We start from the raw sequence: 22,357 nt of genomic DNA on the forward strand, positions 1-22,357 counted from the left end.
CACTTGATCATGTGTGGAACGAGCACACTTGATCATGTGTGGAACGAGCACACTTGATCATGTGTGGAACGCTCACACTTGATCATGTGTGGAACGCTCACACTTGATCATGTGTGGAACGCTCACACTTGATCATGTGTGGAACGCTCACACTTGATCATGTGTGGAATGCAAACACTTGATCATCCATGGGACACAATTATCCATGTAACCACACTTGATCATGAGTGATCAAGTTTATGGTACACGTACATGCATACCCCAGCCATGCAATCATACCTGCATGCATGTATAATTAATTTATTGAAAATAATTCAAATGCTGCATGCCAACAAAAATCATAAAACATATATGTACACAGTCAGTTCTAGCCATCATAACTGATAGGCTTGGCCAATACATGTATGCTAGCTAGATAGCTAGAGCACATCAAAAGCCTTCAATATAGCTACACTCAGCCAGTTAATTGATCAAGGTGAAGGATGACTCAGCAACACATCCTGGAGGAACAAAAAATGTAAAAATATGCACACAGAAAGTTATCACCACAAGGTTTTAAAAGTACTAGCCAATAACATATATTTACCTTTATTTCCTCCATACCCAACAATATTGTTTTTCTTCATTCAAACACATTGAACAGGCCAGCTGCCACTTCTTAACGTTTCCTTTGCTCCTCCAGCTACTGCAATAACATCTTCCACAAGTCGGATATGTCATCACATCTGAAAGCAAAAATAATAGGAAACTATATATATGCAGTCAAATCCCACGCACACACACACCATGCACACCTCTCCTTGATTTTGCCCCTTATCATGATAGTTCCCTGCTTCTAGCTCACTGGTTAACTTTAGCATGGCTTCTAATCAAGCTTCATATTCCTATGTATATAAATAACACAGATGAACTATAGATATCAGTAGCAAGACACTTAATTAAACACCGATCATGAATCATAAGAAGCACTTAAGAACTGGCGCTGTGCAGTGATACCCTACCTACTATATGAGCAAGGTAATTATGGCATTTCAAACAGTCAGAGATAAACGCACTATGGAATCCCTAGATGAAACAACACACTGAAATCCATAATTCAAAATGCACATATACTACATTATCACACACACACATGCATGCCCGCATACACACACACACAAACACACACACACTTACCTTCATATCAGTTTCAAGTTTCTTGATAGCTGCCTTGGTGGCATACACATCACTACCAAAATTGTCCTCTGCTACAATAGCCATGTTGTCACTGAGCCAGGTGTGCCTTAATTAGAATAGCCTGGAGGGTTATGTGTACATATGTATGTAACATGGACGTATGTAACATTTACACATGCAAAAATCTGTACGCATACACAACATAAGATACCTTAGACAATGTATGAATGGAATGCCTTGATCGTTGCGAGATAACAAGGTCTTTAAAATCTAATAAGAGACCTGCTAGCAGAAAGACCTCAAGCGTCACAAATCTTACTTTCGATCGCTGATTTGCTATGCTCCCAAAGCACATTGTAGGCTGATAGCCCAGACCAACAGTCATTTATCCACTCCATTCCTTTTAGCCAACCCACAGCATTTCGATTATGGGAGTCAGTTTTGTAACTACTTTGCAACATTGAAGTTACATTTGGTACGATAAACGGAGAACTACGGGATAATTAAAAATTCTAAATAATGCACTTTGTTGTTTATTTTGCTTTGTACTTGTAGTAACGGACTTTACTAAACAACTAAGCATGAAACAAGTTGAGGTTGTGCTACTTCTAAAAACCAGGCGCCATGCAGCTCTACTGACTTATATCACTATAACGCAACAACAATATTACATACACTGTAACACTTTGGTTTGTTTTGTAATACACATACAGTTTATTGCAATGATGGATTCGTAATTCATGAATTACTTGTAATTCCTGAGATACGTTGCTATGTGCTGCTAAGGAAGCACATTTTAAACAAACTGCTTGAATCAACATACGTATTACGCACAGAAATATCTTTTAAACTGTTTTATAGTCTGTCTATCATAGTATTCTTTGAAAATTCTTTCAATAAAGCCTCCGGGCTGCTCTTCATTTTCACTCGCGTAAGTACAGGTCACGTCCACTTTTATAACAATGAGATATGGATTTCCTGGGAGACTGAGCGGTCTACTACAGTTGCAGAATGCCAGAAAAGTCTGCTAGGAAAACCTTTTATAAAGTATGTGGAGAGTCGCTACGCCCGGTTTTCAACTCGGAAAAGAAACCACCTCCGAGCCTAAGCTTACCCGTGCGTACGTATAATACAGGCTTTGCTTAGCCTTTATATCTCATATACAAGCTGCTTTTGCCACTAAATGATTTGCTCACGTGGGTGCGGATCGAAAGACAAATAAACATGCATATACATACATACACTTTTTGGAAAGCAATTTCAGTAAACCAGGCATGCCCACTGCCGGCCTTTGACTGGCTGTGGGCGTGTGCCTGGTTTAAAAAGTTGTGAATTCGAAGGTGGCAGTCCTCTTTAAATCCTCACAAAACACTGACAGCATCACAGTACACTAAAGTTATCCACTAAACTTTGCATAAGTCACCGCTCTATCTCACAGCCAAATACGTGCATTTGTAAATACTGTAAATAGCTACAGTATAAAGTATTGTGTGGAAGAGCCAGTACGATATACACAGACACCTAAAGAATACTACCACATTAAGCCTTCACTACACAACCGGTAGACAAATTGACTTGTAAATGTGACCTGATTTTGGAAAACCTACGTTTTGGGCACATACATGAGATTTGAGATAACACCACCACAAGATAGCTGCACTGTCTGGCTAACGAATTTCATACTAAATCAGTCTTAAACTTCTCAAGTCTGCTTTCTGCAGACGACTTTCTTAAGGCATGCCAAACCTCCAAAATCGATTTAGAGGCCCTGGAGTACCCAAAAATGATGCTACTGGCTTGGAATGACTGGCAACGTCATGCCATTGTGAAATGCATGTGTATATTTTGTGCCATTGCAGCTGATACAGAGCCACCATGGGCGTGAAATGTGGTCTGGAGCTCGCCATTACAACACTCTTCCATTTTGTAGTCTAGGTTTTGCCTACCCCCCCACCCTCCTCCCATTTTTTGAGGACTCGTGATAGAGCAACACTTGTGAAAAAACCTATCTAAAAAGGCAAAAAATCATACAGGCAGCTCTTGTACTCTGGATGCTCTGAAAGGCCATTAAAGTCTCTATGCTGAGGGAAAATGTCACCCGCGTAGCTGCGAAGGCTGGTGGGTTATTACCAATTAAAATATTAAAATCCGTTTATCTCGAGTTTATAACTTGTGCCCAAAACATTGGTATTCCAAAATATGGTCACAAATATGATACATGAATACTTTGAATATCATCATACAGGTATTCTTTTAACAGCCTGCAGGCTAAGCTAGCTAAAATAAGTGACATTGTCAAGTTTTCATTTGACACAATAACAACATAGAACCCAGAACCTTGGTTTGTGTGTGCTGATTATTTGGTTACACTGTTTTATACATGATTAATGCAGCAGTACTATATAAAAATTATAGCACTCGTGGTGCCTTTGAACTGCCCACACAAAGTGGTATATTTCATTGAATGTTTTGTACAAGATTTTTTGTCAAGATTTTGTATACAATTCATCCACTTACAGGTTTGCAGAGAAAAGTTATCTCGAGGCAATGTTGTCCATCCTTCACACTCAGATGAGGGCTAATAACCAGAGGTCATATGTACCTGATGAGGAGAAGACAGTAGCTCATGTTAACCAGGCCCGGGAGTTGATGGAACATGCTGAGCATGAGAGGGAGATAGCTTTAAGGGAGGAAAAGATCAGGTATTGTACTCTGTGTGTGTGCACACTGCATTGCTTTGTGTGCACAGCCATTGCAATATAAGGTATATTGCACTGACAATAGTGCAATATATCTTATATTGCACTGGCTGTGGTTTTGCGGCCTTAGTGCTGGCAGTATAGCCGCTATGACACCTCACCTAATAGGTGGCAAGACACTACACTGTTCACTCAAATGCTTATATAGCCTAACATGTGAAATTTAATTGGGGGGCCCTCGAGGAGGCAAGTAGGGAATGTCACTACTACGTTACAGGCGATCTAAAAGCAGCCAATGGCGATCAAAGAGGCAAACACGGCAGGTAAAACTCTATTTATTCTTATACAACATAGTTACATACCTTACTAGTTTGAACAACCAAACAAGCAAACATACACACACACTTTTCATAAAACAATTTCAGTAAAACATGTGGGCACACGCCTGGTTTAAAAATGTACTAAGAATAAAATATGCTCCTACTGGGAATCGAACCACTAGCCATTGAGGTGAACTTTAGATTGCCAAGCACCTTCCACTACCGAGTCAGCCATATAGTCAAACTTGAATGGGATTGTACAATTAATTAATTAACCCTTTAAGGACTACAGTAATTTACGCAGTGCCTACCCTGAAAACCCGTAAGTTTTATGAAATTTGCGTATTCTATTACTTAGCAAGTTTGTAGCATCACCAAAACCGCAGGAAGTAGTAAGGGCTAATACAAACTGTAGTACAGATTCGCCTATCAATAATAAGCAGAAATATCTAAGTTATTAGTGTGTAGAACCTACCATTTTCAACTAGCAAAGCGATTTGCTAACACCGGTGACGATCTGTCTTCTACACGATGCGATCTGTTACAAGCCATTGCTTTACTCCTTTTAAAGAGCGCCATCACATGATCTTGTATATCATCGATGCATCTCTAAATGAAGAGCGCCGTGAAGTTTATTGTTGCTCAATATGAGCTACTAGGTGAAAGTTATGGACGGATTTGTACAAGGTTAGTTTTGTTGTTGTGTAAATATAGTATACTTAAAATTAGAAGGCTAGTTCATTCTAGTGTAGTTTCACGTAATATATTGGCATTGTATATCAAAAGAATCGCCTACTAATGGCGAACAAAATCGTCTTTGTTTAAAGCCCATAGCTTCTAATACTGCGAAGATATGGCTCTTTGTTTACTGCTTAATATCTTGGACGTACATGTACAACACTGGGGTTTCGTGTAAGGCTATATTTTGACGTACATGTACGACGCTGGTCCTTAAAGGGTTAAAGCACTTAACTAATATATCGGCTAAAATGGCAACCTTTCACCAATTTCCTATATTACCGACATAACCATATCGGTACCGATATCGAGATTTATATAATAATGCAATCCTATGAATAACGTCCAGTTACGCCAGAGTCACCGCTGTATTCTTAGCCACTATAAACTACGAATATAACTCACGGCTGAGAGCAAACTGTTGCCATCCAAACTCCGTGCTTAGAGCGCATCCCCAGACATTTAGGCCACACCAAGTCAAACCTTAGTTTCTGGTCACCCGCCCGCATGGAAAACTGGAACCCCAGTTTATGAGGACTATTATTAATACTACAGGCACTTAAGTGTACGTGACCAAGGACAGTGATTTTTAAACACTACAAAATATCGAGATACTCTAATAGAGCAGTCAGGGATTCTAATAGAGCAGTCACACTACCCTTAACTCTAATACTAGAATAGACAGATACTACTATAACGTTTCTGACTTGTCCTTGATTAGCTATATAGCTATTAGTAATGCTTCTGTTGCCAGTAAGTAACTTCAGTACAGTATGTATGTAGCATTGATCACTAGCCTAATGATCAGATATACCATAGCTTTAAACTTTCCTAACAATTCAGATGTGGTCCTCTAATGATTAGTCTAGTAACTCTTCTAGTGGATCTAAACTTGGACTTCCTTATCACTGATCACTGATATACTGACTAGAAATCCGGTAACATTTGGTGAGCTCAAACTTAAACTTTTCCATGGTTAAATAATTGCAAGTATGGTCCTAAATTAACAAGTGCATGGCATCCCTTAGTTAAAACATTAACTTAGCTTTCCCACATGATCACTGAAAAACACTAGCCTGGAGCACTCAACAACTCAACTCAAAACTTTGACAGCTACTTTACTGAAGGTTTACTGTATAGAAGGCTGGAAACACATGCATATATAGTTGGCTGAGACTTCACATTTGAAAGAGTTTCTGATGTGTTAATATAGTTTTGGATTATTATTAGCTAGCTAATAAATAATAATTTCCTGATATAGCTAATGAAACATTTCATTTGTAAAGCAAAAGTAGCTACATGAGCAGACCTTTCCTATAGTGTTAGCTACACATTGTTGTGCTCAGCAGTGTAGCTAGCCATCAACAATTTTCCTGGTGCATTTTGCAGAAGCATAATTAACTACTAATGCTATAAGAATGTTGGTTAAGCTTGGTTGTAAACTCAATATGAAATGGGTAAATTGAGCAAAATTAATAACATTACAGTATTACTGGTGTATATGTAAGAGTCTATGATAGTCCTGAAGTCCTGATCATCCGCCCGCCCGCATCCTTTTGTTGGCTAGGGAGTGACCAGAAACTAAGGTATGACTTGGAGTGGCCTTAGGTACATATAATTCCTACACAATAAGCGCAGCATCTTAATCTAGCGTCCCACCCATTGAGATCGTCAAGATTGGCAATGTCTGAAACCAGCCATGCTGGTTTATCACAGGTCTCTTATAACACTCAAAAAGGTACTAATAATGGTATAACAATATAACACTTACAAAATGCTACACGGGCAAATTCCTCAATGTGGTTATTTTCCAGCATGGGCGTAAAATGGTCGCGCTTGTTCAGAGGGGCTGGATGTAGGTGATTCACTGGGATTTTTCACTCATTTATAGGCCATGGACATGTACAGTAACATTTTAAGTAAACGTGGTTAGTTTTTATCTCGAAACACCATTCAGAATTTCCTGTAGGCCTGTGAAACAAGAAGAATATATTATGAATAATGTGAATGATCCGGCCTATTTTGGAATTCTCCTGTATTTAGGTATGAGTTCTTTTCCTTACCCTGAGAATATGGCTGACCTACCAAGATTAAAAAGAACACTGTGAATGTTGTTTTAAACACGAGTCTGCTTTTTAAAGTGATTTTTTGGTGAGCGTTCTATTAGGATTTTTGAAAAATTCCAGGGCGATCCCTAATATAAGCCACTACCGTGGTTTATGATGGACTTCTGTGTACCCCCAAACAGGAAATATGACTAAGAGAGAGATAATTAGCACACAGACCTTGGATGGATAAGTGAGTAATGAATAATGTATTGGTGTTAATAACATGCTAATTGTTGTGTAAAATTCAATAATCGCATGCAATCCAGGACCTTTTTCCACACTTGAAGTCATGGGCAGGTGTGCTAAAATTTACTGACTGACAATAAACACATATATAGATAAAACTGGAGAACTTTAGTATGCCTTTACAAGAGCTGTTACCAGGTAAAAAAATATTAACCAAACAACATTAATCTCAGTTGCTGGCTAACCATGGCCATTCTTTCACACATACGTACATAATACGTACACACAATTACACCTTAGCTATTCTCCTGGGCCTCACACCTTCAGACTTCTTCTTGGAGAAGTAGTGATAGTAAGACGCAACATAAGTCATGATGGACTTGTCATCTGGTACTTCAACATCAATATCTGTACTGGTGTAGTGCAACATACATAAACATACACATGTACACATACACACACAACACACACACAAAAGTAAAGATAAATCTACCTGATAGTATAGTGATCGACTGTCGATTTAAAAAAAATTATGTAATTAGTGTTGGCATGTTGTGTATCAGCTGGTAACAGGCGTAAAATTGTTGGGAAAGTAACAGCACAGACTATCAACAGTAACAAGGTACAAGAAAACATTGGTAAAGCTACAAGACAACATGGAAACAGCCCACTTAGCAACTGGCGCACCTGTAAGCGCATGCATAGTTTTGCATGCTCACTGTTGCATATATTTTCTTGAACCAAAAATCAGGATGGTCAAACAAGTTGTTGTAATTCTGTATGAACAAATTACTACTCCAGTTTCCTGTCTAGTGTGGAAGCGATTTTTGAAAAAATATGTTTCTAGTGCTTGTATTACAGACATGGGGCCAAGTACATGAGTACTTATACTTAAGTACATTTAAGTACAGATTTGAAAGTACTTGTACTTTACTTAAATACTTTCTTAATTTCCCCAATGTACTTGTACTTATACTCAAGTACTTTGCTAAGTACTTGTATGTACTTGAGTACTTAAAGTACTTTTAAGTACTTGTAAGTACTGCAAACATTTTACGTAGTTTGTACACAGAAGGTGTACAATGATAATAGCAAAATTGTATGAAGGTGCAATTTACAACTTCTTGCAATTCTTCTACTGCCTTCCCCAACCTTACTCTGTATATGTTGCCACGATTAATGACGTCATAGCATTCTGGCAAACAAAAACAATGCTGCTGTTCAAGTCAGTGCATTTTAAGAGTTTAAGAGAGCGAATGGTTGGCAAAAACCAACCCCCCTAGGCACACTTACATACTACAATACACTGAATACAGCATATATTAATGTACTTGTACTTTACTTAAGTACTCTCTTAATTGCTGCAGGAGTACTTGTACTTGGAAAATTCAAAAGTACTTGTACTTTACTTAAGTACTTTTAAATGTACTTGGCCCCATGTCTGGCTTGTAATAGAATTTAAAAAATGGAAGTGTGACCACAAAATAATGTTTTAACTTATATTTTAGCCATATCTTAGAAACTAGACTCATTAATCACAAATCCTCTAGTCAGGTACTCACAAATAATGTTCTTCAAATCTTAGAACTGTTAGTGGGTTCTCGTGATTCTTCATTGGTCTGGTTTTTGGTTCAAAGTTTTCACTAACTGACATGCAGAGAACTCATGTTACCATGGTAAAATTTGAATTCTATATCAATAAAATAGAAGCTGAGAATGTTTAAAGATTTGATTATAATGAATTAAGAAAAAATCTAGATCTTACACCACGCAAATGTTGCATTGCATACACGTGCAGTTAGGGTATCCTGTAACCTTATGAAGCTGTGCACACACACATACATACAGTACAGACACACACACAATGTGTAACAAGGACCATACACGTGTTATTACAACGTGCATACATACATATACCCACAGTACAAGCTACATTACATCACTTTCAGGGTCAAGTAGCTGGGGCAGTCCTAATTCTTGTTCAGCCACCTTGAAGGCATTGTTGAGGTTATCAATATTGGAACAAGTCAACGACTGGTCATACTCTATCAGGTCAGATCTGGAACAAACACAATGATGAAACAACAAACAATGAAGTAAACTAGAGGGTATCATAGTGCATGTAAATGTACCATCTTACAGGTCTATATATGACTCGTACAATGTATAAGTAGCCAGTAATTAAGTCAAGACTTTCACCAACATGTAATCAATTTCTAACCCCACGTAAATTATGAGTGAATTGTGAACATTTGCACACATAGCTTGGACATTTATTTTTCATTTACATTATTTCCTTCTTGAAGATTTATATTTTCACAGTATGGATGAGGTGCATGAAATTACCACTGTAGCTAGTTAGATGCCACTGCCACAGATCAAGACTATACAACATATACACTATTCTATAATGCATACTATAAATGCATGTTACAATAAACACTCAGAGAAGCAGTACGATGGTGGACTATAAGACTTCATAACACATCTTGTTGTCTCTATAACATGCGAGTGGGTAGACCAAGTGGCAACAACACAAGTGTCCCGGTATTGCACTGCTATGCTTCATGTTACAATACAAACCAGCCAAAAGTTAAACGAGTGTTGCATGTTACAGGCGTTTTTTTATTCACGCATGCATGCAAGCTTTTTGAGTGTTACGTGTGCACACATTCACCCATATGCACCAACATTCATATCTTTCTGGTTCTAGTATATAGACTTCATATAGAATCTTAATTGTGTAATCATAAACCACGGTAGTGGTTTATATTAGGGATCGCCCAGGAATTTTTCATAAACTCTAATAGAACACTCACCAAAAAACACTTTAGAAAGCAGAGTCACATTTAAAACAGCATTCACAGTGTTCTTTTTTAACACTGTAGGTCAGGCATACTCTCAGGATTAAGAAAAGAACAAATACCTGAATACAGGAGAATTCCAAAATAGGCCGGATTGTTCATATTATTCATAATATTCTTCTTGTTTCACAGGCCTACAGGAAATTCTGAATGGTATTTTGAGATAATAACTAACTACGCTTACTTAAAATGTTACTGTGCATGCAAAATAACTACATTGTTTATGGTCATGATCAGCTAGTTCGTCTGTGATGCTCAATGTAGTGATATTCAATTTTGTTCCAGGACTGTCTTGGAGTCACTGTATCTACTTCCACATTAACACAAGACTGATTTGGCAGCAAGTGCTGGATCTTTGAACTCAAATCTTTAATCTTTTCTTCTATTTGAGTCTTGAGGTCTGACAGGGACTGTTCTGTGTTAAATGGAGCCTGCTACTCCAGACTGTCATAATGCTTAATACGACGTTTGTAATAGGAGATGTTGTTAGCAATTTCACAATCATTATAATTTCATTATTTTAACTTTTCATATACATATATTACATATATCTTTAGGTATACCCTCACTTTTTACAATGACCCAAACACCACTAAGGTCACACTGTGCTGCCTTATTATCAGCACCACAGGGTTGGTTATGGTGTGGACAGCTCTCACCGGGAAGGCTTTGTACCATTGCATCTCTAGCTCCTGGAAATATTCGAGTGGCTGCTCTTGTCTGCTTTTGAGTAGGCTCTGACTGGTAAATCAGATGCACCCAGTGTTCCGACTGGTAAATCAAATCCCAGTACTCAAGACTGGTAAATCACACCTCAGTACCAAGAGGTTTGATATCAAGTGGCTGGTGAGTCTGACGATGAAGAATCTTGCCATTAAGTCAGACTGTTTGTGTGGGGGTGGCAAAAATACATTCTCTGTAAAGAGACATCATTTTGTACTATTTGGCTTTTTATCAACTTTGGCACTCCATGGTAGTAAACCGTTCACCACACAGTGACCATGGCCCTATACTATAGGCCTATAAAGGACATGCATGCAAGGTCAAAATTATAACACGTTTACCAGGTCAATGCGGCCCTTCTAACATATCTTATTTGACAGGTGTACATTCATATCAGTGCAATTGACAACCATAAAGGCATGCATGCAGCAACTGTGATATCCAGGTACACTAAGTGTTCTGTACATGTCCGCTTACTTCAATCTGTCTTCTTATTGAGTATGGTGGGTATATGATGAAGCATATGACAGTTGTGAAGACAGAGAGAGAGGGAAAATGTTATACAACTACAAAGAACAGCTAATTGCAGTACTGTACCTTATTTTGGTTGCATTGTTTGGTGGTGCCACCACTCTGGTGGTATTCCGCCATGGCAGCCTTGTTTGAATACTGATATGCATAGTGTAGTTGCTGCGCCGGGTTGTCTCTGGCAGGCTGCCCTAATTCATTTCTGCTCCTACAAGAGATACATCTAATGTGTCCACTTGGTACAGACTATACAAGTTATTGATAATGTTGACTTATCCTGTGTGGGAAATAATACTTGTAGTTGCTGTACTTTGAACATTCTCTAGTCAAACATAAAGTGAGGTCCCCAAACAGCATGAAAGAGAGAGAGAGAGAGAGAGAGAACCATTATTTGTAAACACTGAATGTGCAAAATACAATAATGAGACCTCGGTCGTGTGCTATCACAACCAGATTCAATGAAGAGGTCTGTGTGGGCACAGCAAGGTTTAGAAAAAAAAAGAAAACAACCTAAACTAAAACTATGTACAAAAAAATTTGTTCAATTAATACATAAACTAAGCTGTCCACTCACTGCAATTCCGAGCAAAGAAAATTCTCTGTGAGCTGGAAATGTATGTTTTAGCTGCATCATCAATAGTCTGGCAAATTGAAGACCTGGTGACAACAGATGGCTGTATTCAAGTGTCAGTCTAGTAAGATCCACCACACGGCATCCATTGTTACCAAGTCTTCTTTTAAAAAGTTCCACCAGTACAACTTATATGTTGGCAGCTGTTTTAGTCAGGCAGGAAACTTTCTCCCTCAATTCATCATCAATAATAATGCCATTTAATAGCACATTGGCCGTGGGTTGTTGTTTGAGCAGCTTTTCTAATGTCTCTGCTTTCCTCTTCGTCTTGGTTATCTCATATTCTGCTTGCTTATCTGTCAACTTGATGAGTTTATCGTATTCCTCATTGTTTCTGAAACCCTCACTCGTTTGTGCTGCCATTGCCATTGTTCAAGAAGTTGAGTGTCTGGGGTGCTACACAGAAAGACAAAGGAGGCGAAATGTGCACATCTGGCTCAGTAGTGTGGGAGATGGCCAGAAAGTTTCTTGGCGAGGCTGTAAGTGATGTACTCTCATTGCATATTCTTACCCTGTTGGATAAGGCTGCAGCAAATACATGCTTCACATCAGCTCAGCCATCGATCAGTACTACAATTAATCATCACTGTTAGTGTTTAGTTTAATTACACCAGTGGCTGTGTGTCAAGAAGGGAACTCTTCTTATTGTTGATTTGTCTCTCGAAATCTCTCTGCAGGATAAGTCATACTGGACATTAGCAAGGAAATTGCAACCAGTGTAATGATTAGAAGATACCATATCCTCCATTTTTGGTTTCATCAGTGAGTGGTGGCTCCGAAGGACTTGTGGCCATTCCAGATGTGTCTGTATCTTCCAACACTTGTATGGTCTAAATGCGCATGTTAAAATACTAATTTATCCCATAACTTTATTTACTATCAACACCTTGTTGCATACTGCCTGAGGGTGTACATGCAAGAGGTGTGGCTACCACAATAAAAAATCTACTCATGAACTGAGCTATACATAACAGTACAACTGTAGACATACAGTAATTTAGTTGTCAAGCAAAGTTAAGTTGATTGTTCTTTCCTACAAGATGATGTGACTCACCTTTACCGTATAAAGTTATTACCTACTTAGAAGAACACTGGATGATGGTTCAACCACCAAGAACTCCTTGGAGCAGTTTTGACATTGCACAGCAGGTACATATTTGCATACTGTTTATTAGACCAAATACTTGAAGTAGTATTTGTGTATTTGTACAGGTAAATTATCGCAGTCACGGGGCAGTGACCAATTCATCCTTGCACCTCAAGAATGTGCTATTTTAAGTGTGCTGTGAGGCCATACCTTGTCAAGTAAGATTAGATTTTTACCATTCTTTCATACACTATATGTGAAAAAAGAGAACTCGGTACTGCCAAGTTTAAGATACTCTAATAGAGCAGTCACCTATGGTCAACTCTATTAGAGCAATCAGGCTGTCAACTATTTCTAGCCACTTATTTTTGACTACCCTCTACTTTAATTACTTTATCAGTATGTTGTAATCATGAAGAATCATCTATGGCAACCTAATTGGTGCATATATGAACTGTGCCGTACATTATAAAATGTTGTGGCAAATTGAACTACTGTAAATAGCAGTATAACAAGCAAACATATCTGTCTAATGTTTGTATTACCCTGTTATTAAACAATTGATAATTAGATAGATAAAATGTAATGTGTTGATTTTCTACTGTTCAACTGTTGGATGGTTTACAGAAAATTATCTCACTGTCCAGTGAGATGTGGCTTGTTGACAATAGTACCTTTGTTCACCTATTCTTATTTGGCTGAATTAACTACACCGTGTACTTGTGGTTGAGAAATCTGTGTTGTTGAACTGTCCACTAGAAGTTGTATATACTCTGATATTATTAAAACTATTGGTTACTATTGATGTTTTATTAGAAGTGAGTCTACATGGAGCTGTCATTGGTTCAGGGTGCACTATTGTTGCTGCAATCGAATAGCAATCTTAAGTTTGTGCATGATCATCAAACTTTTAGCCATGAATAATAATCTGCCACTCGATTTTTCAAAAATTTAATATACAATACAGTATTATATTTGCAGCTTTTAAATTAGACTCTACTTTACAGCTCCTGCAAGCAGCTACATACATCAACCTGTCATAGTTGTTCTCTCCAAGAGTGTTTATACTAACCAGATTTCTCCTTCTTGACCCCATCTCACCAGGTGCTGTCTGTGTACTGTATAACCTATACAGGTAGACCTAGATGTTCAATGGTCAAATGTATTAGTTAAAATACTGGAATATACTAGAGCTGTATTTCCATTGTTTGGTCCATGTTGCTTTGTTCACCACCTGAGGGTGTATGTGCAAGAGGTGTGGCTACAAGTTACCTATGGATTGGGTTGTAAATAACAGTACAACTGTAGACACAGCTTATTTGTTGAGCAACTATAATGGATTAAATTGGATTAATTCTTTACTTGTGCAGTTTATTAGTTGGTGCTTGTTAGCAAGATGTAGTGCTGTTCAGTTAGCCTCATTTTTCTGGTTTGCTACATCCTTACCGTTCAATGCTACGACCTACCAAGGAGGGCAGCGCTTACTCCTAGAGATATCCAAGAAAGAGTAAGTGTTAGCTAGTTATCTTACTTGTTATATGATCCCTTTGCTAGTGTTGCCATAACCAGTGGACCAAGTGCTGCAAGAAGTTTCCCGGGGAGGATGAAAAGGAAGACGATGGGTCTACGATTGATTTGATGGAGGATGGATCGGGTACCATAGTGATGAGCCATTCAAAGCTGCTCACCAATAAACAGTACTGCCGCCGGTTCAGCACCCCCTTCGTAAGCGTCTCCTGTTATAACAGTAGCTTACCTTTGTCTCGTTGCAGTATGCAAACTACTATGGTGACAAGTATGTCAACAGTTACATCATCTTGGTGGACGCGAGGCAGACAAGGAACGTTATTGAGGAGCTCCACAGGTGCGTGCACAAGAAGGACCCGGAGTTCCTCAATAAAGCGAAGATGAAGTGCTATGATGAAGTGCTTGAAGCACTTCATGATGACTACTATGATGAAGTGCTTGAACACTTCATAAAGCTGGTTCATGATGACTACTATGATGAAGTGCTTGAACACTTCATAAAGCTGGAAGATGAACTGGTATGTTTAACATATTATTAACAAAGCTGCTTGATATTCTAACGAATGTTGTTTGTTTGCAGAGGCTGAATGCAGATCAATGTTGCTCAAGGCATGAAATAGAAAGAATGATATACAGAGTTTCTATTTGGTGTGTTCTCTTTAGGCTGTTGCACACTAAATCTATAACATTTTATCCAGAGAGCGAAGATCCAATACGACTTAGCTGTCCTGCAAAAGGATTTTGAGAGACAAATCAACAGTAGGAGGCATCCCTGTCACGTGCACGGCTACTGGCGTAAGTTTTGCTGTTAACTAAACACTATTACAGTGATGTTTTGTTATAGTATCCATCGAGGATCGTATGGCCGAGTCTATATGGAACATGGGTCGCTATGTGAAGTGCGGGGAGCTGCTGGAATGCCCGCGGGTTCAGAGGCGGATTTTCTAGAACAACTTTAGCTAGTATTCAGTGAACACTTGTACCATATATATTATAAACACTTCACCAATCTAACTTATGTTGATTAATGTTCTGTTTTAAGCTTGCAAACAACAATCGTGAATGCATGATTAACCGTTTGGGTAGTGCCACGCCCCTTACATTGCAGGCTTAAAATCACGTGATGGGTTGGCATTAATTAGAAGTACTTGTATTTCGATGGAACTGCAGTGCAAAAAGCCAAGGGCTAAAAGGAAGAGAGTTCGACAAAAGTCAACAGACGGTAAACCTGTTAGCATTCCTACTTATACATATATGTATTGACTGGCTTACTTGTCTAGATGATGAATTCTTGGAAATTCAATCCGAGCCTCAGACAAGCGAGGATTCAGAAAAGCGGAAGGTGAGTCCTACTTTTAAGCGCGTCACATCCTATGGCATAGTGCTAATATAATCAGCTCCATTGATTTTGAAGCCCATCACTCTGACTTAAGTATTTAGGGAGTGGTTGAATTATTGCTCCATGAATTCTGTGAGTTCATGTTCATGTCCTATTAATGAATTGAAAATCCCAGCAGATCACCTACTCCTAGCCCCTCTGAACAAGAAATCATTGTATGCGGCCATTTTATGCCCATGTTGGAAAAAACCAGATTGAAGACTTTGTCTGCACAGCATTCTCTTAGTGTTTTTATATCACTACTGTTACCTCTGAGTGTTGTAAGTAGGCACCCACCTATTATGCTCAAATTTTTACCTATTATGCTATGCTGCACTGCTCAAAATTTTTACCTATTATGCTCAAATTATGCTCAAGCTTTATGCCTCATTTCCCATGTTTTGCTAATAAATTTGCAGTTATGGGCACATAATAAGTGGCTGGAGCACATCTTTGCTTTTCAAAACTGCATGTGACAGAAAAGATCGATATACTCTAATAGAACAGTCAGCTGCCTGGTTGTTCTACTAGAGTTATTGACTGTTCTATTAGAGTATATCGATCTTTTTCTATGATGTGTAGTTTGACTATCAAGGATTTGTAGTATGGCTGAAATATTCTTCCTATTATGCTAGCATTATGCTCAATGCTTTCAGGCACCTATTATGCTCATAATTATGCCAGCATAATTGGCGGGTCCCTAGTTGTAGGAGGCCTGTGATAAACCAGCTGGTTTCAGACATTGCCAATCTCGATCTCAGAATGGGTGTGGCTCTAATTAAGCTTATTAGAAACTATAAGCACCTAAATGTCTTAGAGTGCGCTCTAATCGGCTAGTTTTGTTGAAGGCTGCGGGTTGTGGAACAATGGAGCGGCCGACGGAGTACCTGGTAGTAGTGAAAATAATCAGTAAATTACAAATATTAAAAGAGGAAGGCTATGCCTATGTGTAGAATACTCACTAGCCATTAGTGTCTTTAGCAATGCCACGCCCATTTATAGTGATTAACAAGATCGTTAACGAGATGCTCTGACCCGGCAAGGTGCAGGCAAATCAGGTTAATAATTGTTGCTTAGACGTTTATATTCAGTGTTAGAGTGTTGTTTACTGTTATGGTATAAGATTTCTACAGTCTCGCCCCCAGACCACAAATCAGGTTTCATGGAATGTGTGAAGTTACACCATATATGGTAAGCACAGCCACAAACCAAGCGTATATCACATAGAAACCACAGTGCAGCACTTCTGATCTCCACCACAGGTGCAGTGTCAAAGCATTGTGTGCATCACAGACTCACAGTGCATGACTAAGTTGAGCCAGCCAGATGTCCACAATTACAGAAACTACAGCGTATAAGATATTCAATCCGCAACATTTATACACTCTGCCATGATGTGAATTAGGGACTCTTCTTTCTCCTCAGTTCCAGCTACTATTTATGAAAGGGATGTTTTAGGACGAACTTCTATTCTTTGCTCTGTATTACAATTAATTCTGGTGAAAGCGAAAACTGTATTATATAGCATGCTAAGTGTGGTGAATGGCAGTGTGGTTTCTTCTTCCTTTAAATAATACATAACAATTAAAAAATAGCAATACTATCAGGTGGAACTTCGTGAACACTCATCCTATGTATATTAATTACTATAGCTATGCACCATGCATGCTAATAGCTTTTGCATTAATACATTAACACTCAACAAATTGATAATTCATTCCATAAATGGATTGTTTAAAAAGCAAACAAACTAGGTCAATAAAAATTTTTAATTTCAAATGAGAATAAGGGATTGCTGAAAAAACCTACAAAACAAGATGGGATCACTGAATTGAGTTGCTAAGAATCATGTTGCATCAAATAAGCCCACAAATCCCTAATTTGACTCATTTGCAAATTAACCCGAGCCAGAGTCAAATTAGGGATTTATGATGCAATATGATTCTTAGTAACTCAATTCAGCGATCCCATCTTGTTTCGTAGGTTTTTTCAGCAATCCCTTATTCTCATTTGAAATTTAAATTTTTTTAATTGACCTATTTAAGTACATTTTATGCAGAAAATAATGGAGGCCACAGAATTTTCCTCAGATGTCCCTTGTTGTAATGAAGAACAAGCCAAGGTAGCGTTAACCAAGGTACGTACAGGTAGCTGATAAATTCTTAATTCACGTAGGTTCATGGCTAACTAGTCGGCTGGCGGTGAGACTAATCTACAGCCTGGGTGGTTGAAACTATAGTGTCTTCAGTTCTACTTCGACAGCAAGTTAACAGTTATCTTGCGAGTGAGTTATCTTCGCTTCACAGGGTGAGTATCATTAGCACATGCACATACAAGCATTCTCACCACCTTTGCCTGTAGCCACATTTTCTTCTTGAGTGCTGTGTGTTTTAACTCCTGCGTGTAACACACGTACGCAACACACATTTAACTTTTGGCTGGTTTGTACCGTAAAGTACTGTATGTACATGTACACACTACACAGTAACAGCATACGTACTTTAAGTACGAAGGAGTACATTTTGAGCTTCCATAGTTGTCTAAATTCACTTTACAGTACATAGACCATAAATAAATAAAATCAAGTTCAAGGGTTGAATACAGCAAGTACAGTACCGTATTGTTTTCAGAATAAAGCAATGTGCATGCATAAAAAATAAGAAATCAAATGGCCATCTTTTATAGTTTACTGAGCACCAGTAAAGTAATGTAAACACACTAAATGCAACTCTGGAAGTTTGACCAATAGAGACACTAAACACAATTTATATACCTTCCTTGGTGGTCTTTGACAGATCAAGGTGGTATATGGAATATGGATTCAGCAACAGATCTTGAGAGCAGAAAATGCACACAGTAAGTATACTCAAACGAAAAGTGTAGGACTTTGCCAAGATCTTTACGTACATGTAATACTTAAGTATTTTACTGGTGATAATGGTACCTCCCCAGCAAATCATCTGAACTCACTAGCTGTTTGCATATGCTGGGCTCGTCACTCATGCACGTTGTCAGTGACACACTATAATATAGTAAGAGAAGCAGTAAAAGTGCATGAAATTATATGTATTAACAACTAAGACCATCACAGATTAGAGGATCGACTGTTTGTAAAGGGACCATTACTGAGATGGTGCAAACTAGCGCTTTGTAGCTATAGTATACAAACATATAAATGGCAATATTTGTTCTACCAATGCATGTTCTGAAAATCACAATTACATAAATTGTAAAGTGATGGCTAGGGTCAGTTTGCTGCGATTAACTATACCCTGTACACCACATACAGGAAGGACTAATCCACTCTGATGCATTACCAGGCCCGTGGTAGCGCAGGGAGGTTACAGCACCCCTCTCCACACTACACACACTCACAAAAAAGCAGTCTAGCTACCGTCCAGGATGGTCACTCTTCCTTTTAATGGAATCCACCATGCTACAGTACTTAATTTGGGCTGTATTTGGAACATTTATGACAATCGAGTGAGACATTAATTTATAACTAAAAGAAGTTTCTTGAATTTTCTGCCGTTATGGAGTGAATTTCCTTTGCAAAACAATTAAGAAAAGTTGTAGGTCTATTGATGGTATAGGTAGGTGGTTCTGACATATGTAACAGGGTTCACGATAAGAATTTGAAAATGACAGGACACAATGTCCTGACAAAACCAAACTTGCCCAGACTTTGGAAGGACACAGGTGGCACATAACACGTTGACTTTACTAAGCATTTTCTGATGTTTATCACTGTAAAAGACTCTTCCACTGAGGATTGAACCACAATTTATGAATTTAAGTGGCTTCTGCACAGCCGAGGGGCTGGCATTGATACATCTGTGATCACTCCCTAGGGTGGCTTGAATGTTTGCTCTCCTAGCAACCAAGAGACAGCTATTATTGGTAAAGATGGACCGATACCGATACCAGTGGTATCAAATGTGATCGGTATCAGTAATACAAAGCTGCCGATACCATTAGTAGAGACTCACCATGCTTCCAACCATCACTAATTAAGTTTCTTGTAACAAGTACGACCAGCAAAGCCATAAATATTAAAGCCTTTAGTACTCTTTCAAACACTGCTACCCTTGCTTCATGTGTATCCTAATAAATTAGGGTGTGTAAATATAAATTCGAGTGCAGAAGGAAGATAAGAATCATAGATGCGCAAGTTTTATGGTGTGCAGCAACATGTAAACTAAAAATAGATTTAGTTCAAGCATATTTGTGTGTTTGTTAATAAATTAATTTTGTCAATCACTTCACAAGGGCTTTAATTAGAATCCTACTGAAAGTGCTACTTGGTTGCAAGGTCACAACAAACATTGTAGAAATGTTGGCCACCCATGAATTTAATAGAGGAGTTTAGTATAAGCGTCTGGGAATCAGTGTTAATTGGATATTACATAACCACGGGATGCTATGGATGCCCATAAAAATGTATTGAAGCCATTGGGAAACTGATAAAAACCGACAGTAATGCTTCTGTTTTTTAGAAAGTATATGGTATGTTCTAATTTTCTGTATGTAGATTGAAACTACATTGATTCCTCTTTTGTTTCATCTTTGTCCGCCGTTCATAGAATGAATAATGAGCGAGTTATGAAGCCATAAAGTTAAAGATTTTGTTGAACAACACTTTCCATGGTTAATATCCGTGAGTTTCTACTTGAAAACCACTCAGCAGTGTTTAGTAAAGCTTGGTAGCAGATAATTTCATGGATTGGATTGAAGATAAATGCTAAAATTGATTAGATGGCTGACAAACTAAAATTTACAATTGACATTATTGTGGACTACCATGTTAATAGAGGAGTTTAGTATAAGCGGAAAAATTTTAATTGCTCTGCTAATTGCGGTTGCACAACCACTGCATGCTATAGTTAACCATAACAATGTACAGAAAACATTGGAAAATGGACAATCACAGTCACTAAAACCAACTGATTAAAAGTGCGCCATTATAGACATCTGCAATTTTCTTCAAACTCATGGCAGCCATACAGTATTTCTTAAGCATAAACTTTCATGCTTAGCGTATTGGTATCGGCAGTAAAAATAATGGTATTGAAAGTATCAGTAAAAATTAGCATCGGTCCATCTTTAAAAGTAAACAGCAAACTAAATATGCACACCTGGGTTGTTTTGCTAGGATAAAATTTCCTGCAAAATACAAACATGGTCAGAAATTGGCTAAATTGTCTGGAAATTGTCCAATGTCTGACTGTTATCGTGAGCCCAGCATGTTGGTGTAATTATGTAATATGTCGTTTAATTTGTTCTAAAGAGCCAATGCCACTACAGGTGTATATTGGCGTTTAGGGCCACAGGGATAAATACAAAGACACTTGTATAGTCTTCCAGGAAATATGGCCATGAATGGGTTAATTAATGTTATATAATCAAGTGCAGGACACCAGTATCACAAACTGGCACACTGCATACATACACTGACAAAAAAGTAGTCTCTAGCTACCGTATACCACATACACGGTAGCTAGAGACTGGATATACCCAGTCTCGAGCTCCATAAACTATTTAACTCTAATAGAACACGCATCAGTATACAAAATCATACAGTACGGTACTCAGGCGTTTTCTAACTCTATTCTTCACTTGAAATCTTATGCAAGTGTTCAACATATCAGTAGCCTTACCCATAGCTGAAAACAGAGGGTAATGGTGTTGTTTGCCTTACGCTAATCATGGATATTAGAGGTGCCTAAGGTGTTTACGCGCCTCTAATATTTATGCACTAATCGACTGCTGGGGGGCGCATTTTAACGAACGAATCTTCCGTATTTTCTATAGTGGCAGAGGATTGATTGCAGAGGTATTTTTCAAGCTGTTTTCTGTTTATAACGGGCTAAATTTAGTTAAACATAAGGCGCACCGGCTTATGAACTTTCCATTATGTAATTATTAGGGTGGATGCTTAGGCGTGCCATTCTTTCTTCAGAAGCGGTAGGTGCGAGTTCACTATTTAGAATTACGCTTCAAAAAAGTAAACAAACAAGTATAAGCAAAAATTAGTAATTTTACATTCAATTAGGGATCATAGTAATAAAAAGTAAAGAAACAGGGTGGTTGCCTATATGCCTGCAGATATACTAGTGGCCTTTTAATCCCTAATTCAGTCTGTAGCTATAGACTAAATTAGGGATTAAATGTCCACTAGCATATCTGCAGGCAGATAGGCAACCACCCTGTTTCTTTACTTTTTATTACTATGATCCCTAATTGAATGTAAAATTACTAATTTTTGCTTATACTTGTACTCTAATGGAACAGTGACATCAAGCTACCTCCCACACAGACACACACGTACAAACTCACTCTTATCGTCATTCTTAGCAGCACTCCCGCAGGATACAGCAGTCAGCTTCTCATCT

General features: G+C 38.2%; 2 protein-coding genes and 1 long non-coding RNA gene across 22 annotated transcripts in view; 2 read left to right on the forward strand and 1 right to left on the reverse strand.

Moving 5' to 3' along the window:
• The window catches only part of LOC136246546 (spectrin beta chain-like), a 38,853-nt gene extending 27,574 nt beyond the window's left edge, over positions 1-11,279 (forward strand). For 2 of the 11 annotated variants that reach the window (XM_066038049.1, XM_066038045.1), the window contains 2 exons: positions 3,696-3,878; positions 10,377-11,279. In XM_066038049.1, the coding sequence (XP_065894121.1) occupies positions 3,696-3,878; positions 10,377-10,413 (220 nt within the window). In that variant the 3' untranslated portion in view covers positions 10,414-11,279. The other 9 variants (XM_066038047.1, XM_066038048.1, XR_010696600.1 and 6 more) reach the window with 9 other exon arrangements.
• On the reverse strand, positions 293-22,355 carry LOC136246549 (uncharacterized). 10 transcript variants are annotated; one of them, XR_010696609.1, is made up of 7 exons: positions 22,302-22,355; positions 9,171-9,286; positions 7,523-7,635; positions 1,177-1,297; positions 795-884; positions 587-725; positions 293-500 (listed from the first exon to the last, which is right to left on the reverse strand). It is a non-coding gene; the product is annotated as an uncharacterized lncRNA (long non-coding RNA). The 10 variants fall into 10 exon arrangements; XR_010696611.1 differs by having other exon boundaries at positions 7,523-7,640; XR_010696612.1 differs by having other exon boundaries at positions 9,166-9,286.
• LOC136246545 (uncharacterized) lies at positions 13,008-15,628 on the forward strand. Its single transcript, XM_066038044.1, has 8 exons — positions 13,008-13,122; positions 13,186-13,278; positions 14,068-14,567; positions 14,615-14,785; positions 14,833-15,105; positions 15,168-15,235; positions 15,286-15,382; positions 15,432-15,628. Coding segments are annotated over exons 4-7 (429 nt in total). The 5' UTR covers positions 13,008-13,122; positions 13,186-13,278; positions 14,068-14,567; positions 14,615-14,698; the 3' UTR covers positions 15,287-15,382; positions 15,432-15,628.
• Positions 22,356-22,357: the final 2 nt, after the last annotated feature.

Source organism: Dysidea avara, chromosome 2, assembly GCF_963678975.1.
Source record: "Dysidea avara chromosome 2, odDysAvar1.4, whole genome shotgun sequence".
Taxonomy (NCBI): Eukaryota; Metazoa; Porifera; class Demospongiae; order Dictyoceratida; family Dysideidae; genus Dysidea; species Dysidea avara.

What these genes read in the sequence shown, in the direction of transcription:
- LOC136246545 (XM_066038044.1), top strand. Translation starts at nt 14,699, where the DNA reads ATGGAGGATGGATCGGGTACCATAGTGATGAGCCATTCAAAGCTGCTC. An exon ending in GCCGGTTCAGCACCCCCTTC is followed by an intron (nt 14,786 to 14,832) that starts GTAAGCGTCTCC and finishes GTCTCGTTGCAG; the next exon opens with TATGCAAACTACTATGGTGA. An exon ending in TAAAGCTGGAAGATGAACTG is followed by an intron (nt 15,106 to 15,167) that starts GTATGTTTAACA and finishes GTTTGTTTGCAG; the next exon opens with AGGCTGAATGCAGATCAATG.